The sequence below is a fragment of the Xyrauchen texanus genome, chromosome 8, assembly GCF_025860055.1.
Source record: "Xyrauchen texanus isolate HMW12.3.18 chromosome 8, RBS_HiC_50CHRs, whole genome shotgun sequence".
NCBI classification, from domain to species: domain Eukaryota; kingdom Metazoa; phylum Chordata; class Actinopteri; order Cypriniformes; family Catostomidae; genus Xyrauchen; species Xyrauchen texanus.
The window spans coordinates 13,606,742-13,629,468 of record NC_068283.1 but is presented as its reverse complement, the minus strand read 5'-3'; the positions used below and the strand labels follow the sequence as shown (position 1 = coordinate 13,629,468).

Here is a 22,727-nt window from a genome sequence, read left to right as displayed (position 1 = left end):
GGCTTCCCCGGACAGAAGAGGAATGAGGCGAGCTGCCCATTGATCGTGCGGCCAGCCCCAGATCTCGGCGGACCACTCGAAGAGATCCAAGAACGCTTCCGGATCGTCTGCCTCCCCCATCTTTTGTAACGCGGGCGGGGGCAACAAGGCACGGAGGTCCGGGGTCGTGGCTGCAGCCGGGGCGGCCTCCTGGCTCAGAAGACTCCGGATCGCATGTCGGTCCTCTGCTTGAGCCCGCATGATCTCAAAGAATCGGCGATCCTGGTCCTGCCGGAGCTCAAGAAGGGATTGTTGGTGGCTCTGATGTAATACAGCGAGGGACTGGAGGACCCCTGCCAACTGGGAGGACTCTACGGGGCGATCATCTTCCATCGTCTCGGGAACGAACAGAGCAGAAAATAAAATTAAAAAAAAATAAAATATATATATATATATATATATATATATATATATATATATATATATATATATATATATATATATTGACTCCGGGTTTCGGTACCAGTGTGGAACACTCTCTTTTAGATTATTGTAAATGGAAACAAGACAAACACTTGATAACAATAGGAATTTTTGCAGTGATTTTTCAATGAATTAAATATAATAAACATCCAAATATTGTTTTCCTTGTAATTCAGTGAATGTCATTTAGAGATATTTTTAAAAGATGATTTTGTCCACATTATTGTTGTATTCATGGTAAATACAATCTTTTATGTCGAGGCACAAGATGAATAGTCAGTTAAGAGCTAATGATTAATCGTTGCTTTAATAGACGAATAGTCGAATAATCCTTCCAATAATCATTAGATTAGTCAATTATAAAAATGATCATTAGTTGCAGCCCTATTGCAGAGCTCTGGGGAGCTGTTTAAAAGCTTGAAAAGTCTTGAGGTGCCAGCCTTTTTCTTGCCATTCTGAAGTTGAGTGGCATCTGTGAAATACCATCACAAGTGTGCATTGCAGCTGAATGCAGCAATTTATCTGTGGTTTAATCTTAAAGCTGTTTTTCACAGAACACTACTGTAGCATAGAAATATCACAGGATGATGCGCTTTCAAGGTTAATGTCTTATGGAGACATAACGAAAGCTGTGTATGTCGGTATTTCATCATTTCATCAATATGTTTGTTTGTTTTTCAGTTGAGAAACACAGATAATAGTGTCATTGCTGTGTTTTTGTTTTGTTTCTGCGATAATGTGCGAGACTATCTTCAGTGCTCATCCATGACCCAAAGATAAGAGAGGAGATTATTGCAAGGGAGGCTGGGACAGACTGCTGATGAGTAAAATCTGAATAACCTACTAGGACGCAACACAAAATGTAATTACTCTGCACTTTGTTTACAGCATAATCTGTTACATCATAACCTGATTTTCAGTGTTGGAGGAGTACTGTGTCTGTCTGTGGACCCTGATGCTAACTTTAAAAATACTCTTCAGTTCTAGGAACCATGGCGCTTTCGTGCTGCTGATCGATGGATAGTCATAATGGTGAGAGCTCTGTGAGAGTGTGAGAGGAGGCCCCAGGCTTTTTTTGCAGAGTGACAGCACCAGCACACTATAATTCACAACCAGAGTACTTCAGTAGGTTCCAGTTGCGACTTGGAAAGGTTGTCATTAAACCTATAAAACAGAATTTGTGACCATTCTCAACTGGTTAAAATAACTAACTGCGATTAAGCTTATGAATTATGTTAGTTTCAGACATTTCACAGAAAAATGGAAACTGTCATAATTTACTTACCCTCATGTTTTTCATTATGACTAATGAACTATCACTTTAAGGAAAGTACACAAAATAGTATATGAAAGCTTTGCCAATTTGTGTGAATAAGACTTGAGGGTAATTTCATACTTCTTGATCTCGATGACAGATTAATTCCACTCTACAAGAATGCAAATGACTTGACTTTTGTTAAACATCCCTTCTGGATTTCATATAAATGAATTAATGTTAGGTCCTTCTCAGGGATAGTTTCTCTATAGTTGCCCCCAGATCTTTTAAAACTTGTTAAGACAAACACGCTCAGGTGTCCCATTTATAGGTGAAGCTAAATGACAAGTCTGTAAATCATCGTAATAATTGCCACTTCGATAAAATTCATGATAATGCTTAATGAGATCCAATGTAATAGGAGTTAAAAGTATTTGGTTTGGTTTCGATGAACGGGTACCTGAGCTGTTCTGATCGACTGTGAGTAAATAAGATAAAAAGGTTGGGAACCACTGCACTAAGGCATAGTAGTGCACTAGGCTGGTCTGAATGCATTTTTGTCAAGGCTTGCTTTAGTGCCACATGCATCTTGAATCATGAGAGCACAACAGTGCTGTGTGCCATGTCAGATGCAGCTCAGCAACTTGCGGTGATGTTGTGTTACTGGCCAATGTGCAGTCTGAGCATTAAAATCTGATGGGTGGTTTTCTTGGTGTGTTTGTGGATGAATGTTTATAATACCCACAAACTTTGCTTCACCGCCAGACAACTTGCTCTAGCTTTTAAAAGATTTTCTGGGTTAAAAACAAGTTAAGCTGTTATCTTCTGTATCTGTAGCATGTCACTTAAATAACCAACCACAGACACAGATAAATGTCATTTGTAAACGTTTGTAAAAACACAAAAATCTTACTTCCAGTTGCCTCATTGACTTCAACAGTGAGTGCGTGCAACATTTGCCCCATCGACTTGAAGTGCATTTTGTTTTTTTTGTTTTTTTTTTTTTAAACAAAAAAAAAGGTAATTAGTCTAAATTACTTTCTGTGTTAATCGACAACTTGCCATAGACACTGTTGATTAAGCTGAACATGTATTTAACCTGAAAAATTTAAATGTATAAGATGGTGCTTCTTGAAGTTGTAATTTTGTTAGAAGTTTGTTTGTTTCATTCTATATATACTTTTTAGGAAGTATGTTTTTCCCCATCATGGAAGTAGTCAACTTTAACTTTGTGTCATACCTAGCTCAGTAGTAGGGTAGAATGAGTGTTGAATAGAGCTTTGTGATCTTGGAACCAGAGGATAGTCTGTGTTGTATCACCTTCACTGAATTGACTGGCTTTGACTCATTACTTTTCTGGCCTTGCCAACAGATGGAATTTTCCTCCCTCCCTTTTCCCTCCCCCCCATGCCTATGAGTACTCTGTTTTACCCTCTTAGATCTGCTATTATGGAGCATAGTCATAGCTAGACAATCAATACAATTATGTATGATGTAATTATACAGTTCTCCAGGCCAAGGTATAAATAAGTGTAATGACCATGTGCTATGGACTTATATTTTGATATTACTTGTTACAGTGTCTCTGTAATACAAAAAACAAGTATAAAAATGTTTTTTTTCATGAAAGAAAGTCATACGGGTTTAAACTATAACAACTATTCAGCATGTTTGCGTTTGCTTGATTTGGGGTTCATAATGTTTTGCATTAATCTGAGGTGTTTTACAAAACTCCTTGAGAATAAGCTCTGGGTGATGGTGCAGTTGTGGTAGAGGCAGGAGAATGTGGTGTATTCTTGCTAATACATATCACGTCAGGTACAGGATGTTGAATTGGTAGTGTGTCAATGACTGAAGCACTTTACAGATTGCTAACATCATCATGATTTCTATGGGAACTTTACCCATCCATACATGACAGACCACAGCTAAAGAGCCAACCTTCACACTGCACTAAATATGTGGTGTAAAGGAAGCTTGATAAATAATATTCCAAAAAATAGCATGTTATCTGCTAGAATGCTGGGGGATCATTTTTAAAGAGAGAGAAAAACAGACTTAGCCTCATTTGCATATTGTTTAATTTGGCCTTATCCACCAATGTCATCTGGACAAATAACGTTAGACCTGTATAGTGACTGTAAGACTGATTTAAGCATACATTCCGATGGCAAATATCAGAATCCGCAGTAATAAACTGAAGTGAAACATTTGTCAGTTAGGCTGTGTGTGTGGTTGGGTGACAGATATGCATGCAAGCTGCAAAGAGTTGACATTTTCTGGAGAACGAGGTAACTGGTGTTTGGAAACGGGTGTGTTTTGGGGAAACTTGGTTGCTGAGACACCACTAATTGGGGCTTATCAGGTATTGCTGGGAAGTGTAAACTACACCTGGGGCCTTTGTCGAGCTGTCACTGGTGTGGGCGGGGCAGTGCCCAAGACTGGGGTCCTCAGTTCAGGTTTCAGTAACTTTGCAGTGGGAGACAGTCAAACTCAGTGAAGACTTGAATATAAATCAGATGGTTGTCTTGTGTACCGTAACAGTAGCTGGGTTTCCATCTTGTTTCCATTAATGTTTTTTAATGCAAATTTTGGGATTTTGTATAAAAATGCTGCATGGAAACGTCAAAATGTGAAGAAAATCTCCAATCTCGCATTAAAAACATAGGTGCTCACTAGCGGTGGATAGAAATGCTGTATAGATTAGATACATATAAAAAATGTCATGTGAAGTTGCCTCAAGTTATGTGAATACATAATTCATTAATATTCTAATATTCTCTTTATATTCTAAAATGCATCAAAAGGATTGGCTATGACCTCACAAAACAATCTGGCACGCTTTCGCTTCCAGATATAAGGCATCTGCCAATGAACACTAGCAAACATGAAGTTCTTCAGAGCATTTTGTCATGCACGCACTAAAATGCAAGAAGGAATTTATTATATTTAATGAAACAGCCACAGTAGCTTCAACTTCCATTTACATTTTTATTTCCATTGAAATGCCAAAGTGGACGTGTTCTAACACGTTTCCTAATAATAACAACCAGAGAAATTAACATTTGGTGCATAACACGTCATTTTACTTTAAACAAACCCAAAACACACCTGGGACTCTTATTTTGAAATTACAGAGATTTGGCTCTGTTACAATACTCTGTATGTGGGTGTTTACCAAATGAAGCATTTTAAAACCTATTGATTAACCAGATAGATTTTTTTGCGCGCACGTGCGTATATATTTCACCAGATGAAGTTTACTGATAAGGAATACAATTTTCTTTGGGAAAACATTTAAATTAAATATCGGCAACTAGGGCTGGGAATTGCTACAGACCTCCCAATTCAATATTATTTCTCGATATAGAATATCAGTTCTCTAAGTATTGTGATTTGATGTTTTGATATAAAAACTGCATAGAAAGCTAAAAAGATTAAAGTTTTTCTCAGAAAGAAATGTCAATGGAAGAACAGTTGTGTCTGAAATGACAATGGTTTTCACTGTGTAATATATAATTTGCAAGTAAAAGGCAGGGATGTGCAAAACTACCAATTTTAAAGTACCAATCGACCAGTCAGTGCCATGTCTGAGCTAGGCGACTAGTTAGTGCAAAGGAACCCATGTATATGGCTGCATTATGTCCATTTATATTCAACAAATAAATATATACAATATATGAACTTATCAAACTAATTTAGTTATTTTTAGAAGATAAAATATAATGTATAATACCATAATGATAATTTTGCAACATACAAATGGAAACTAAAAGTAAACTTGTTCAAGAAGCATGTCTGGGGCTGTACTGAATTATGACATGACAATTCACCTGTAGTCCCAATGCCGTTGTATGACATTTGCATATGCATAATGAGATCCTATGCAGCGTTCTCATAGACAACGCTATTCTGTCAAACCAGATGACTGACAGAGGGAAAAAAAGTGAGAACTCACCATTTGCGTTTGTTCTGCAAGACGTGACCGCTCTGTGCATGCTGGCGCAAAAGTGCAATTGAACTTCTGAATAAAAAAGCAAATCAGACACACGCATTGCCAGCATTTCTTAAGTTTGTTCTTCAAAATATAATCAGGTGTGTTTCCTCAAGCATGCGTCTTTGTGACTAGCTGCATTTTTTGTCGACAGTGGCAGGTAAATTTACAAAATGACCTGCCACTGCGAATTAATACACTGGCTGTTAGATTATATTGCGGGGACACAACATGTAGAGCATCCAGCAGTTTGATAAGCCTTTATTACAGATAAACTATTTATTAAAGCAATGTCAGACAGAATCTGCAGAATGACTTCTGACAAATACTCTACACAACACCTCTCAAATAAACTTGGATTATGCATAATAACAGGGACATTGTTCACAGCAGAGGATTTTGACGTCTGACAGTAAACAAGCGGTGCATTCAAGACTAAATGTAAAGAATTAAAGAGACAAAACTTTTCAGAGCGAAAACCTGCTATATGGAACTCTGCACAAATATAGCTTCCTATATTTATCAATGAATCATTGTAGCATTAAGATTTTTATTAAATAAAAACTTATTTTTCATCAGGGAGACAAATTTTAAATAATTTGGCTCAAGAATTTTTATTTGTAACTGAATAGATTTTCTTTCCCCAGTTCCAAAAAGCAACTATCGTTATGATTATTTGAATAAGCTGTTATATCGGGCTGCCTTTATTCAATTCTATAATTGTCTAAACTAAAGCAAATTGTTTATTGTAATTGATATTTAGACAGTTCTTTCTTGTAGCTATAGGCTGTTTTGTTTAGCCAACCGACATTTGGTTTCTGCACCGGATTGAAAATGTGAAGCAAAAACTGCTTGTTGCTTTGCTTCAGCTCATTTCCTGCCACATGTTCTACACCTGTAAGAATCCGTATAAACTTCCTCTGCTCTGCGAACCTTTCCCACACGTACTGTCTTGCCGCTAAGCTATGAAGTATCACAGGATGTTAGTTTTCTGACACCAAGAACACTTCCTCTGGCCTGTAACAACGTTTTTAAATATTTAGCTCAGAGCAAATTGTATAGGAAGACTGAACTGTCCACTATTTGAGCTGTATTCATATTATGCATAAATACATGCCCTACTTAGTATCTATCTAGATTTACCTTTTAGTGTGATTAATATGTTTTCTGTAAAAGTTGAGAGAAAAAATAGGCTGAATGCCAACAGCGCATTCATTTGTTCATGAACATCAGCCCTACTCTTACAGAGAGGAGGATCAGACATCCCCTCCAAACTGTGATGAAGGACAGGGCGGGGGGTAATGATGAAATAGGGCAGGCTGGAGACAGCACTGACGACAAACCAGACCATCAGGTTTCACATGCTGTCAAATCCCTAGATGAAAGACAGCTAAGGTCTCCACGGTGAGTGCATGTGAGAAAGACCTTCCAGACAACACAGTGAAGTCACAAGCACAAGTTGTCAACAACGAAACTACCCACTCTAACACATTGTGAGAGTGAAATTTCAGTGGGTGGACATTCGTGTTCATAGAGCTGTCTCAAAATGTGTCCTTTTCTGAGAAGGCAACTCACAGATTTTGATGGTAAAGTCAAGTTTTGAATTGTCGCAGAGATGGTCGTTTACAATGTGAGAGATATGAACCGTGAACTGTGGAATAGAACAACAGCCAAGGGACTTTATTCTTGCTCTGTATTTAAATAGTTTGAATGGAATGATGTAGTTGTATGGTGTAATTTTGGACCAGTGCACCATTGGAGAGTATCAAATTATACATAACCTGGACAAGAAAGCCATTGTTCTTTTGCGTCTGCTCAAGGATATGGCCTTGCTGGATATTGTTGGCATTTGGCAGCAGATTTGGTGTACTGTCTGCATAGCTGCACCTTATTGTCTTCTTATTGGTGACTGAGACTTATTTCCTGGTATGCAGCAAACAGTGCAGCAAACAGTGATGTGGAGTGTATGAGGTGTGTGCTTCATGCAGATATCTCGGATTCCTGCCTTTGTCTCCAGATGCCATTCCACATGGCTGCTTGTTCTCTATAGTCACTCTGGCCTCATTGGGGATTTGCTCCTTTCAGGGTTGAAGCTTTGGCAGCTTTTCTCTGACTGTGCTGATCAGTCTTGGGTAGTAGAGTCATTTGGTCAGGAGCAACAAAGTTCAGACCTTCCACTTAGCGGGGCAACCTTTCAATCATATCTCATTAGTAGGTGTAACCAGCAACCTAGAGATGTTCTAGCCAGAAATGCAAGTTAAGGCTATGGTATACTTTGTTTTTACGTGTGATATTCCATGTCACGCACAGCCAAGCACTCAATACTTTTTCAAAAGTATTCTCTTACCGTACGGTGCATTCGACGCATACACTCCTCAACTTTGTGCAATAATGTCTAAGATGTGTGTACAGAAATTTGCACATGGACAGTTCATTTGCACTGTGCTGATGATGACATTTGATGGACCAGCACGCGGAAAACCGACGTACTATATTCTTTGGCCTTTAGTCTTCAGCATTTAATTGAATGAGACTTCTCACATACCCAAGGACATTAAACTTTACTTACACATACTTTAGCTGCACTTTACATTTTTACTTGTAAACTTTTTTTTTTTTTTAAGCCTTTAGCAATTTATTTCAAAAGAAACATAAGACAGAGAGAACAGGAAATGATGGGGAGGGGAGGTGGGATCCGGATCGAGACATGATACAAACCAGATCCAAACTCAACTCTTCCCCCATGAGTGCCATGGATCAGTGCCAACAGTTCAGACACATTTTCGGCTCTTATCGAACAAAGTTTATAGTAGTTATCCAATTTAGATATTGAGGAGAGATCCAAGAAATCAAACGTTTATATCTCTTTTTAATTTAACCAAAAGCTTGTTTGCATTTGATTTTGACACTAAGGTAAAAAAAATTGCATTTCCTTAATCCATTTCCAAAGTTAACCATTTGGCAGAGGCTTTATTAGATGTATAACAATTTCTTACCAGTAGACATTGTTGGTTTGTGGCAGGGACTAAAAATGGTTCAATAAACAAAAACTAACGAAAACCATAAAGTGATTTTCAATTGTTCTGGAGTGAAAAAGTAATTTTTAAATGTCGGTGTTAATTTTGATTTGATAATTTTTTAATGAAGCCAAAGGGTTTATCACAGTACATTTTTGGAACTACACTACTTCATGTTGCCCGAAAAAATGAAACGCGAGCTTTGATCCTTAAGGAAACTGCTGCCTCACACATTTCTTTGCCTAATTGCCCGATGTGGATGACCTTTTTTAACAACTATGTATAATTACTATATATAGTATACATGTACTGTTAATCCAGATATTAGGAAAACATTATTAGAGGTATATTTCTCAATTGGTTTCAAGTCTTCAATGAATTATTGTTAGATATGATTTAGGGCTGCACAATTAATCAAAATAAAATCGAAACAGCAAAATTACCTTGTGCGATTATTAAACTGGAAGGGCTGCAATTTAATTTTAATTTAATTAAATTAATAAATATTCTGCTTCCCTCAAAGTTTATTTGCGCTGCTCTGTCCCGTCTATGTTAAGTAGAGTATTGTTGTTTTCAGAGCAGTTCTGTGCTCCAGAACTCCCTCTCATGCTTAGAGTAACAGAAGTGATCCGAGTTCGGTTCCGTTTGCTTACATGCACTAAGCGCTTTAGTTACACTAAACTAGCGCGTCCTGCTTGAAGTGTTTTTTATTATTATTATAGCAGCATCTCAGTCTCTGCAATGCACAGTTATCATAATAATAACGTGGAATACAAGATGGGGTATAATTCAAACATCTTTATTAAATGATTGCGGAGCAAACAGCATTAACAGGAATACCTGTAGAGTCCAGAAACTTCTCTTCTTTATCCTGTCATTTGTTTACCTCACGAGAGAGTGTCCGTACATATAATAAATCTATATTAAATATTTAATTACTATACTATAATGCATTACTAAATTAAATATAATAAAATATTGAATATGATAAATTAAATGGTGACAAACTAACCAAATTATCACTTTAAATGTAATTACACCAATGGGTAATCAGTTCAACTTCAGTTTGACATTAAGCCTCATTCTTTAGGACTATTTTATATAGTTAAGAATAATTTGCAAAAGCCAACTAGTTTTTAAGGCCTAGAATAAAGAGTAACATTTATATTTTAAAATAATATTTTATGTTTATTGCATTATTCAATCAACCAACATTATTTTTGACAGCAACAACTATGGTTTTACCAACAGGGAAATTTAGTTAACAGCGACATTAAGCAGAAAACTTACATATAACCAGTTTTGACAGAGCTGCTGATAAAAGTGAAATGATCAGCATCGATTGATGAGATGAAAAGAAAATTGGAGATCGTATCGGATGTTAAAATCCTGATTGGAGCATCCCTAATATTCAAGTTGACTGTGTTTCAAAAACTAATGATGATGATTAGTGGGCTGAGACCCGATCACAAAATGGACAAAAATGGGTACACGGTGGACGGTAACATTTGAATATGAAGAAGAATTTTGTTTCACCGTTTATATATTTATTTGTTTGTGGTTGAACTGAAAAAAGGTCTCAGTTTGGTTCGTTTTAAGAGGGCTCAAGTGTGAAATCCCCAGAAGCCTTTTCGCAGTTGAACATGTGGAAAACATTACCATCATAATCGCAGTTCAAATCGCAATATTTTTCAAAATAACCGCAATATTACTATTTTTCCAAATCGTGCAGCCCTAATATGATGCATTAATACAGATTTGATGCTGCCAGGTTTTGACTGAGAAGCAGATCTGTAAATAAAATTAAACTTAACTGTTAATTAACTGCTTGTTATGATTTCTATGCTGATAAATCCACCACAGCACAGTGCACTGTCATGATAAAAATAACTATATTAACCGTTCTTTTATTTTGTTCTAACCGGTAACCTTTTGAAATGGAGGCTGCGGAACTACTGAACTGGATGAAATGGAAAAAAACAGTTCTTGCTCAGAATGAAACGAAATGAATCCTTGGATTGTGGCTGTCCTGATGAGTCATAACAATATCACTCTCTTAAGCTGCAGTAGGATGAACATTGTAGAATAAGCAAAAACGTCAACCTCAGCATTTCCCATGTCTGTATTTACTCATTACCAGTTGAAAGAGGATTTTAGATTAGGGGAAATATATTGCCCTGATGGCTGGTGAGGTTAGGATTTGACATGACATTAAATGCTTTGTGAGTCAGAGTAGAGAGTAGCAGACCTTAACTTACAGTTCTTCCTGCAGTTAGGTGTGGGTGTAGAAAACAGTTAATGCACTTCTCTACCTAATCTTAGTTCATAGGGCATGAACAGATTGTAGCTGAAAGACAGTTCTAGCACAGTGAGTGTTTGATCAAAGGGGAAATTCCAGAACTCCGCTTGAGTTATTTTTGATTTTCAACATGTAAGGATAGCCCTTAAAGTAAAGTGTGTAAGCAGCAGCAAACAGAATTGCACAATTAAGGGCTGTTTTCTAAAAAGTTTCAAACACTTCATCTTCTATTGTTTGCAATAACAGGTAGCCCAGCCCCAAACTTAACCACTGATTTAGCCAATATTGTTATGTTTGGACCAGTTGGCCCACACAAACAAACAGTTTGTGATTCTGTTTGGTTGTGCTTTTGGCAGATATTACACACTTTGTCTCTTAAGTAGCCTATATTACATTTTGTTTGATAGATTCACCTTTGATGGCTTGACAGTAGTCTAATTATACTGTTGTGTTTTGTTTTTGTTTTCAGGTGACACTGAAGAGATTCCTGGGCCGTTGAGACGTGACTTTGGGCCTGGCGTCTCATTTCCTCTACCCCTGCTGGCCCAGAAAAGCTCAGACAAGCTGCCCTCTGAATGACTGCTGGCCATAAGTTTGCAGGGCTTTGCAAAACAGTCACCATGAGCAAATACTCCCAGTACTCAAACAAGACCCTCATAAAGGTCCATTATCTCGTTGCCAAACAGATGACCCAGGGTGAATTAAATGAGCGCATGGAAAATAAAGAGACCCTTAGCTCCCTGAACATTTTATTTGTGATCATCTGCAGTATCATCATCTTTGAAAACCTCTTGGTGCTCATAGCCGTGTTACGCAATAAGAAGTTTCATTCAGCCATGTTCTTCTTTATCGGGAACTTGGCCTTCTCTGACTTACTTGCTGGGTCCGCTTATATTGCCAACATCTTCCTGTCAGGGCCTCAGACATTTCAATTGACGCCTGTCCAGTGGTTTATACGAGAGGGCACTGCTTTCATTGCACTGGGTGCCTCAGTTTTCAGCCTGCTGGCCATCGCTATAGAGCGCTACATTGCCATCACCAAGGTCAAGGTCTACGGCTCCAACAAAACCTGCCGAATGTTTCTTCTGATTGGCACGTGCTGGGCTATGTCCATCTTTGTGGGAGGTCTTCCCATTATTGGTTGGAACTGCATCAATAACCTAGGGGACTGCTCCGCTGTCCTGCCTCTCAACTCCAGATACTACATCCTGTTTGTTGTCACCATCATTAGCATCATTCTACTGTCCATTGTGATCCTTTATGTTCGCATCTACCTTATTGTGCGTACCAGTCACCAAGAGGCCACCAATTCTCCAGCATATGCTCTCCTGAAGACGGTCACTATTGTGCTTGGTGTGTTCATCGTGTGTTGGCTACCTGCATTCACCATCCTTCTCCTGGACACTTCATGTACAATGAAAAAATGCCCTATCCTCAATAATGCTGGCATCTTCTTCGGCATTGCCACCCTGAACTCGGCACTGAACCCCTTGATCTACATGTTGCGGAGTAAGGACATGAGGAAGGAGTTCCTCAGGGTTCTGTGCTGCTGGGGGCTGCTCAACTGTGGCAGACCTCCGCACCGCTGCATGGTGCCACTCAAGAGCTCGAGTTCAATGGAGCACTGCACCAACAAACATGAACATCAGTCAACTCCCATTATGCAGGACTGCACTACCTGTGTCTGAAGGTTTTTGAAGATGGGAGGGGAGTTAAGCTGAAGAGAACTGAGAACTGAACTGTGGAATCCTCTTGGAGGTAAGAGACAACACCGAAGTGTTCAGAGACCTCATGGATGCTTTAAGGAACAAGAATGACAATCATTACCTATGGACTATTTAGAGCTCGAGTTCAATGGAGTACCACAGCAACAAACACAAACATTATGCAGGACTGCACTAGCTGTGTCTGAAGGTTTTTGAAGATGGGAGGGGAGTGAAGCTGAGGAGAACCGAGAACTGAACTGAGGATTCCTCTTGTAGGCAAGAGACAACGCAGAAGTGTTCAGAGACCTCATGGATGCTTTAAGAATCAAGAATCACAATCATAACCTATGGACTATGAGCAAATATCACAGCTTTGGTACCAGACATCCTTGTGTCCTTTGATGCTTCTATGCTTGCAAAGGTTCATGACTATTCCCTAATGAAACTCACTTAACAACTGTTTATCCACCACTTTTTACATTTAGAGGTATTTACACCTTGAAAATATTTTTTTCCCCACATGTATGCAAACTAAAAGCCAAATCCAAAATGGAAACGTGTTGCAATTTCCCTCTCGTAATAAATCAAAGTTGAAGATAATGCACTTTGTAGACTTCTAGACAGTTTGGGATTGTATATTTCTGGTATGCCGAACAATCTATCAGAAGTCACATGCAACATACAAAATTAATCCACAAGTAGGCTACCACTTTGATGGACAGATTAAAATAAGGATTGACAATGCACTCCATGTGAGCCAAACCACCATGCATGCTTGCAGAACTTCTAATGTATTTATCTACTTCCTTGATACACATAATGCCCTTTGATTACAGACACAAAGTATTCTGCTTCAATGTATTGCATGAAAGTCTAACCTGTGTAAAAGCTATGTATTTCAAACTTGTGTACAATTTTCAATGTTACTACTCTTTGTCCATCTCTTGGCCTCCTGATCTCACTGTTTCTTACTGTAAAATTTTCTTTTATTTAATATTCCTAATGTTTCCAAAGATGAACGCACAATCAGTAAGTGAATACTGAATTCTTGAAATGATCTCATACTGAAATGTTTCTCAGCAGGTGTAAACGCCAGGCCTGTTGGCATGACAATGTTGTAGCATCGCTGCAGCAGCGTGTGCTGTATTTTGTGCCCTCTTGACAAACAGAACTGATTATAAGAATGAAGTGTTAAGCACGAAAATATCTCTGATCGACAGTATTACCGAACGAACAACATTATTTTCGTGTTTATTGAATATTGAGCATTCAGCAAAAAGAAGAGCTGCTCTTACTGTGAAGTCTTAATGATGTTTAAGGTTAAGTGAAATTACTGAGATACAGCCTAGCCATTGATAAGACAGGAAACTGAGATTAGGACAAATTGAGCAAGCCTTCCTTACTCCTATGCCATATTCATTATGAGACATGGGGGATGGGTGTTCTGATTTTGTGGGTCACAAGTTATTGACTATTTTAAAGATCTAAAACTTTAAGCTTCCTGCAACCACAGTGTTTCCTTTGCTTTATCCTGTTAAGAATTAACCTTAATTTCTCACATGTTAATGTCATCAACCAAACACTTACTCACACATTTACTACCCATTCACTGTTTGATCCCAACAAATTTTAGTTTCCTCTGTTGATCAAATACATTTTAATGGAGAAAGCACTTTGGCAGCTCTTCCAATACCAGCCTAATGTATTTTGTTAAAAAGAATTGGCATAAAAAGTAGCATGAAGACATTTTCAAGTCTGCGTGAGCATCCCTATCACTCCGTTCAGTGTAAATCAATGCCTATCCTGTGGTACAATGTTAGATTTTTTTTTTTAATGAATATATGGAAGTATGTATGTATCTATGTACAGTTTGTATGTAATGTGTATACGAATAGAATGTCTTGTGTGCAATAGCCTTGTGTTTAGTAAGAAGCTACCTGTTCTAAATCGGTACAATCACAAACACTAATGTAGGTACATAAACATTGGTTCATTTCTTTTTTATAAAATAAATTAAATACAAAAAAAGATTGTTGCATGATCTTTATTCTCTATTTTGTAGTTTAAAAAAGGATAGTTAACCCTAAATTGAAAGTTCTGTCATAATTTACTAACCCTTATGTTTGAGTCCCATATGATTTACTTTCTTCCATGGAACACAAAAGGTGATGTTAGGCAGAATGACAGCCTCAATCATTGTATGTAAAAAAGATGCAATGAAAGTGAAAAATGACTGAGGCTGTCATTCTGCCTAACATCACCTTTTGTGTTTATATGTAAACTTTTAGAATTTTTAAGAGTATAACTTATGAAGTAGTGGTTGTGGTGTCAACGAATGTGCGTGACAAAGTATTAATTCCTCTAAGCAACTTTTGGTTTTAATTTCAGTCCAACACAGGAACTTTCTCTGCGTTGGACTGAACACACAATGAAAAAGGGAAACTGAATACAAACATGCACAAACATAGTTAGTGTAAAACTCGCCATGACATGAAAAGCTATTTGCAAATTAAATTATCTAGAACTGCTGGCCTTGATTTGTGACTGTGTGGTGATGTGGGCGTGACCGAGCAATGTCTGTGGAGAGCGAGGCTGGGAGAGGAAGAACGAAGGCCAATAAGAATTGACACCTGTGGGAAAAGAAACTGTTCTGTGTTACTGTTTGGGATGGAGAGTGATAAAAAGGGAGTCTTGACTGCAAGAGGGGAGAGAGAGGAGCATGCAGCCGAGGTGTGTGTGTGTGTGTGTGTGTGTGTGTGAGATTATAAAGCTGGAAAGCAAATTTATGTTACTTTGAAAAGTGTGAAAATAAAAACTTTTGTAGAACATTTACCCCACCCTCACTTCCTCCTTGAAAAGAAAGTCAGAAATATTGACACAGTGGTGCCGAAACCCGGGAATTTGGATGATGTTATGCCGTAATATAGTCCTCGCCCTTTACCGATCTGATAAAGACCCTCGCCAGCATCCACCATATGCAACATCAAGCTCTGCTAGAGCTGCGGCAGGAACAGGAGCAGCGATTCCAGGTTAACCAAGATCAAGCAGAGGACCAGTAGGTCCACTGGCGTGACATTGGCCGCCGCCCCCGCCTTGACCCACTTCACACTTGCCAAGTTGGGGCCAGAAGACATCCTGGAGGCATTTGTGGAGCTGTTTGAGCATGCAACAGAAGCAGCGGGATGGCCAGAATCCCAGTGGGTGGTCCGCCTGCTGTCACTGCTGTCGGGAGAAGTACAACTGGCAGTCCAACAACAACACGTCTCCAACATCCTGGGGTATTAGGACTTGAAAATTTCCATCTTGCCTTGGGTCGGCCACAGCGCAGAGAAGCACCACCTACGCTTCTGCTCACTGATGTTTGGCGAGCTCAGCCGTCTGTTTGCCTTTGCCCAACAGCTCCGTGACTCCTACTGGTAGTAGGGCTGGGTATCATTAAATAATATTCAATATCGATAACTTGACTTCGATACCGGTTCCTAAACAATACTTTTTTCGATACTTTGGTCGGGGGGAAAAAATCTCAGCAGAAAAATGACAAACTATGGGATCATTTTCGGTAAACATGGTTAGGGTTAAGCTTACACAATAAAGAGACAACTTGATTTCAAACTTTGAACTTTATTTTTTATTTATTTTAACTAAAGGTTCAAATGAAACTGGAAAACAAATGAGTGCATTTAAAATGTGTTGTTCAACTTTTTGAAAGATGCTTTACAACAGTTGTTAACATCTCTCTGGCAACGAAGCTTCATCTGTGCATTCTCTACCCCTCGGGTATTTTGTTATCCAGGAAAATATATCATGTTTGTGAATAAATTAATTTTGTTCCCTCCTTCATGATATATATATATATACATATATCCAGTTACAGTACATCGGAAACCTTGGGGCTGAGGGAATAGTGAATATTCTTGCTTTAGTGATTTTGCATTGAAAATTAATAATTTATTTAAAAAATGAAACACTCCTAATTCAAATTTAGGGCTGGGCGATATGGCTAAAAATATTATCACTATATTCTTTTACATATAATTCGATATTTATCACGATATTCAATCACATTTGCAAATTTTTTTAATTTCCAAAAAAAGAAGAGAAAACTAAATCCTAAACCGTCTAAATAGTCTTTAAAAACTGCATTGGGGGCCCAGACACAGCCAATGTAGTGGTGTCTGAGGGATCTTCTATGAAAATATTACAATATTTTAGTTTATTAATTGAGTGCAGTTGGATATGAATGTTATAAGATGATCTGTTCATTTTGAATCATAATGAAGGTATATATATATATATATATATATACACACACACTCACCTAAAGGATTATTAGGAACACCTGTTCAATTTCTCATGAATGCAATTATCTAATCAACCAATCACATGGCAGTTGCTTCAATGCATTTAGGGGTGTGGTCCTGGTCAAGACAATCTCCTGAACTCCAAACTGAATGTCAGAATGGGAAAGAAAGGTGATTTAAGCAATTTTGAGCGTGGCATGGTTGTTGGTGCCAGACGGGCCGGTCTGAGTATTTCACAATCTGCTCAGTTACTGGGATTTTCACGCACAACCATTTCTAGGGATAACAAAGAATGGTGTGAAAAGGCAAAAACATCCAGTATGCGGCAGTCCTGTGGGCGAAATTGCCTTGTTGATGCTAGAGGTCAGAGGAGAATGGGCCGACTGATTCAAGCTAATAGAAGAGCAACTTTGCCTGAAATAACCACTCGTTACAACCGAGGTATGCAGCAAAGCGTTTGTGAAGCCACAACACGCACAACCTTGAGGCGGATGGGCTACAACAGCAGAAGACCCCACCGGGTACCACTCATCTCCACTACAAATAGGAAAAAGAGGCTACAATTTGCAAGAGCTCACCAAAATTGGACAGTTGAAGACTGGAAAAATGTTGCCTGGTCTGATGAGTCTCGATTTCTGTTGAGACATTCAGATGGTAGAGTCAGAATTTGGCATAAACAGAATGAGAATATGGATCCATCATGCCTTGTTACCACTGTGCAGGCTGGTGGTGGTGGTGTAATGGTGTAGGGGATGTTTTCTTGGCACACTTTAGGCCCCTTAGTGCCAATTGGGCATCGTTTAAATGCCACGGCCTACCTGAGCATTGTTTCTGACCATGTCCATCCCTTTATGGCCACCATGTACCCATCCTCTGATGGCTACTTCCAGCAGGATAATGCCCCATGTCACAAAGCTCGAATCATTTCAAATTGGTGTCTTGAACATGACAATGAGTTCACTGTACTAAAATGGCCCCCACAGTCACCAGATCTAAACCCAATAAAGCATCTTTGGGATGTGGTGGAACGGGAGCTTCGTGCCCTGGATGTGCATCCCACAAATCTCCATCAACTGCAAGATGCTATCCTATCAATATGGGCCAACATTTCTAAAGAATGCTTTCAGCACCTTGTTGAATCAATGCCATGTAGAATTAAGGCAGTTCTGAAGGCGAAAGGGGGTCAAACACAGTATTAGTATGGTGTTCCTAATAATCCATTAGGTGAGTGTATATATATATATTACATAAAAATTATTTTCATATTTCTTTACATACAGATATCCAACTATGGGGGCATAGAAGCCCTTGTGACTGAGGAATGATACTGTGTGGGGGTTCAGGGGTATCTCCAGAGAGAAACTTTTGAAAATGTAAAAGTCTGAATGGACCATTTTTCTATTTTCATTGAAGTGAGAAAGACAAGGCTACAAACTAGTAATTGTTTTGTCTTTCATCCTTGTCAGAGATGATGACATCTGAATAATTTCACAAAATTAGAACAGAAATCTATTTGTTTATTATTAAAGGCTTGGAACATGCTGATTAATAAAACTCAATTTAGAAAGAAAAAACTTTATGGTCTAAAGGCGCTCTGGAAACACGCACCTCATGTTTACACACATGTGGGGGAAAGAGGAAGCGGGTGCGGACCGGGACAGGGCATCAGTGAAGTGTGTTTCAGTGCTAGAGAAAAATATTCAAGAATACAGCGCAGAAAGATCAGATATGATGTAACCGGCACTTTTGTTTTGTCGCGCTGCTCACTAGAGACAATGAGAGGGCGTAACCGTCGTCATGATGTCTTGCAGTCCAGAAGCAATCAATCTGGGATTCAAAATGCGCTGACTCCAAACGAAAAAGCAAATAAATAAATAATAAAGTGATAAAATAATATATACATAACCACCTTTCCATTTACCGTCAGGCAAGAATCCGTCTAAACATGCGGAAAATTACTTAAACAAATGAAGACATAGAAACAATTATAAATGTAAAAATAATAATAATTAAATGATGATAATAATCACTGAAATATAAATCATGGTTTGAGGTGAATGTGTTTTTGTATTATTTTATACATTTTGTATTTTATATAGTTTGTATTATTACAAATAATACAGGCTGCAGAGTTGCGTTCACAATAAACTGCTCTGTGGAAATAAAGTGAAATTAACTCAAAACACCTCCTGAGCTGAGATGTCTGAGGTCATTTGCCGCACTCATAAAAAATAAAATCGTAAGGCAGAAACAAAGTGTGATATCCTTAGATGCGCGTGTTCTACAAAACTGCACGTCTCCATATCAGAGCCTCATATATGCCCATATACGGCTTTTCTGTCATCTGTACTTAATATAATAAAGAGTGTTTCTTCAAACACGTATCTTTGTGTCTACGGGCAAATTTTTCCGACACATTCAGAATCATTACCGCTTGTTCCGGTGTCGCTGTGGCTCGCTTCATGCGTGCGCTTGTAAAAACAATTCTATTTTAAAGGCTCATTATTATGGTTTAGTATTTCTCTGTAATGTAGAACAGTGTTAGCAATGTTACTGATAACATTCTTTCCCAGCTCTAGAACTCAAACCATTTTCTGATACTAGTGTTTTTCCTTGATGCCTTAACACAGCCAATCACCAGCACATTTAGATTTGGGCACATCTAGCATCTTACATGCTTATCACTGATGTTGACGAGATTAACCCCTTAGGAATCAAAATTTGGTACCAAATAACAAGACATTTTTCGATACTCGATTGTTTAGAGGCAATTCGGTCGGGGCCTAAAATGTATCAAACTCGATACCCAGCCCTAACTGGCAGTGGCTGCTGGAAGTAGAACACGACGCTGGGCCGTAGTCGACCTGGTGGGACGGCGGAATGGGTCCAGTGCCACCATCCGGTGTCGCTGGCTGAGGCAATCCAGTTGGCTGAAGACCATATGGCAGCATATTTGGGGGCCAATGAGCCCTCTTCTTCTCTCTCTCCTCCCTCCACTCCTTCCTCTCATCCTGTTCCTGTTCCTCGGAAATGGGGAATTCCTACCCCAAAACCTACCGGTTTTCCTTAACCCTCTCCACTCTCCCCCACAGGCTGGAGATTCCGCTGCCATGGGTGCAGGCGTGAAGTCTGGGCCGGTCTGCTGGAGCTGCGTGGAACCTGGGCATTTCAAGGACAGATGCCCAGCGATGGAGGTGGAGACACTGGTCCGGGTCCCCGATGCGCCACAGGCCACCCCGATCGAGCAGGAGCGTTCCGAATACCTGTGAGTATTAAGGGGGTACACGTCAAGCCTTGGTGGATTCAGGTTGTAATCAAACCAACATTCACGAAAGCTTTGTTCAGCCCAAGGCTTTGGATACAAGCCGGCAGGTGAAGGTAAGGTGTGTGCATGGGGATATTCAAAATTACCCTGTAGTGGCGGTCATTATTCAATTTCGGGGACAAAAACATAGTGTTGAGTCTTGGCCCCTCCCATCCACTAATCTTGGGTAGGAATTGGCCGGCATTTACTACTTTATTAAGGGGAATGTGTGTGGATGGGTCCTGCAACAAAACGTATCGGTGTGTGATTTGCTAGCTGGAGAGGCTGTTTCAGGGCTGTCTACGTCAGCTCCACATCAGGAGGACACAAGGGAGGGGGAAGTCTCGGCTTCCTAGGCCCTTAGAGGATTCCCTGCAGGGAATCGGTTGCATTGAATGTCGCAGGACGTTCAAAGGAGGATACAACCCAATTGTTAATACTGCAGGGCCGTTTGGAAATGTTATTCCCGATGGCTCATTATAATCCGATGGTGGGTCACTTAGGTCAGGAAAAGACAATGAACCATCTAATGGCCCATTTCTATTGGCTGGCATTCGCGGGGATGTTCGCAGGTGGTGTGCGGCATGCCGTGAATGTCAGCTGGTGAATCCGCCAGCCACCCCAAGAGCACCATTGCACCCTTTCTATTGCATTTAATTTTTAGGGGATTTAGGCCTGGCCGAAAGATGTCTGTGGGGAGCGAGGCCGAGAGAGGAAGAATGGTAAGGATTGACACCTGAGGCAAATTATCTCTATCAGCTGTTCTGTGTTACAGTGAGAGCTGGAGAGGGATAAATAGGGAGTCCAGATGCCAGAGAGAGAGAAAGAGAGAGACGCACGCAGCAGAGTTCTTGTATGTATGTGTGTGTGTGCATTTATTAAGATGAAAAACAAATCTGTTTATGTTACACTGAAATGTGTGTGAAAATAAAGACTTGTGTTCAACATATACCCGGCCCTTGCTTCTTCCTTGAGAAGAAAGTCAGAGACCTTGTCAAAGTGACTGTCCAATAAGTGCCATTTCCAAGTCTTTGTGGGAGTGCAGATGTACAGCAAAACAGTGTGGTTTGGGAGAGGTGGGGGTGGCTGGAAGGGGTGGCATGACAAGAGATCAATAGAAATGACATTGTGGGAAAGGAGTGCTTGGAATGCCAGTCAATGGGACTGCATGACCACATACAGGGGGGTGCTCTTGGTTCAGAAAAAGATTCAGAACCTTTCCTGACTTGGTTTAAAGATTATCTGTCCTGGTTGTTCTCAAACATCTAGAATTCCTGGGTGGGAACAGTGGCCCGCCCTGGGAGACAACACAGCTGGAAATGTTTCCAACTGTTCGCAGGAAGTGACATCAGCTGGGGTAAAACAGCTGCACCACATATAAAGTTGCTTTAAGAACAATCTGTGTGATTTAATGTCCATCCTCTAATACTCCCACTCGGCATACAGGAGAACAAATTTATTCTGAGAAGACCCACACCCAAAGCAATAACTACAACTGCTGTACAAGAGCATCATCTTGTGATCAGCTAAAAAGAAAAGAAAAAAGACTTCTAACTTTATACTTACATTTCTGTTTGCCCATTGCTCCATAGCAGCAGAAACTGCTTACATACACAACCTTTCAAAAGTTTGGAATCACTTAGACTTGTTTCTGTTCTAAAAGGTAGCAGTCAAAACAGTAATATTGTAAATTAATATTACTGCTTTCTATTTTATTTATTTTAAAATTAAAGTTTTAACTAATGACAAAGGCCCATTTTTATCAACCTTTAATTGAGTCTAATAATAGAATACACATTATTAATTTGTTCATGTATGGTTTTCACTTCTATAAGTCATATACTGTACTAGTACATAGTGTATTTTTCAACATATTTTCAAAATACTACAAAAGTGTCAGTTTTTATGTAACGCATTTTCCCAAATAATAATTTGAATATGTACATATATGCCCAAATATAAGAACTATAATTTTATGTATGGGTGCTTCTTCAACTTCGGGAACTTCCATGTCCAAATTTTGTATTATTATTATTTTTAAATAAACTGATTTCAACGTTTTATTCTTTTTGTTATATGAAGGTCACGTTACATAAAACTTATACGCATTTTACCAGGCATTCATCATTTATTTTTAGATCTTTTGAAATGCCTTTTATGTGTAGATTTTAGCCTGGTCCCAGACCCTGTCTTTCAATATTAAACGAAGAAAATCCATTATAAAAATACACTTTACCTTAGCCAAATACATTTAAACTCAGTTTTCACAAGTCCTGACATTTAATCATAGAAACCATTGCCTGTCTTAGTTCAGTTAGGATCACTACTTTATTTTAAGAATGTGAAATGTCAGAATAATAGTAGAGAGAATGATTTATTTCAGCTTTTA

The 22,727-nt window shown here is 39.0% G+C and overlaps 1 protein-coding gene across 1 annotated transcript in view; it reads left to right on the top strand.

Moving 5' to 3' along the window:
* The window catches only part of LOC127648042 (sphingosine 1-phosphate receptor 2-like), a 30,757-nt gene extending 17,551 nt beyond the window's left edge, over positions 1-13,206 (top strand). The window contains exon 2 of the mRNA XM_052132620.1: positions 11,497-13,206. Within this exon, the coding sequence (XP_051988580.1) occupies positions 11,603-12,715 (1,113 nt within the window). The 5' untranslated portion in view covers positions 11,497-11,602 and the 3' untranslated portion in view covers positions 12,716-13,206. The remainder of the gene's footprint in view (positions 1-11,496) is intronic.
* The last annotated feature ends 9,521 nt before the right edge of the window (positions 13,207-22,727 follow it).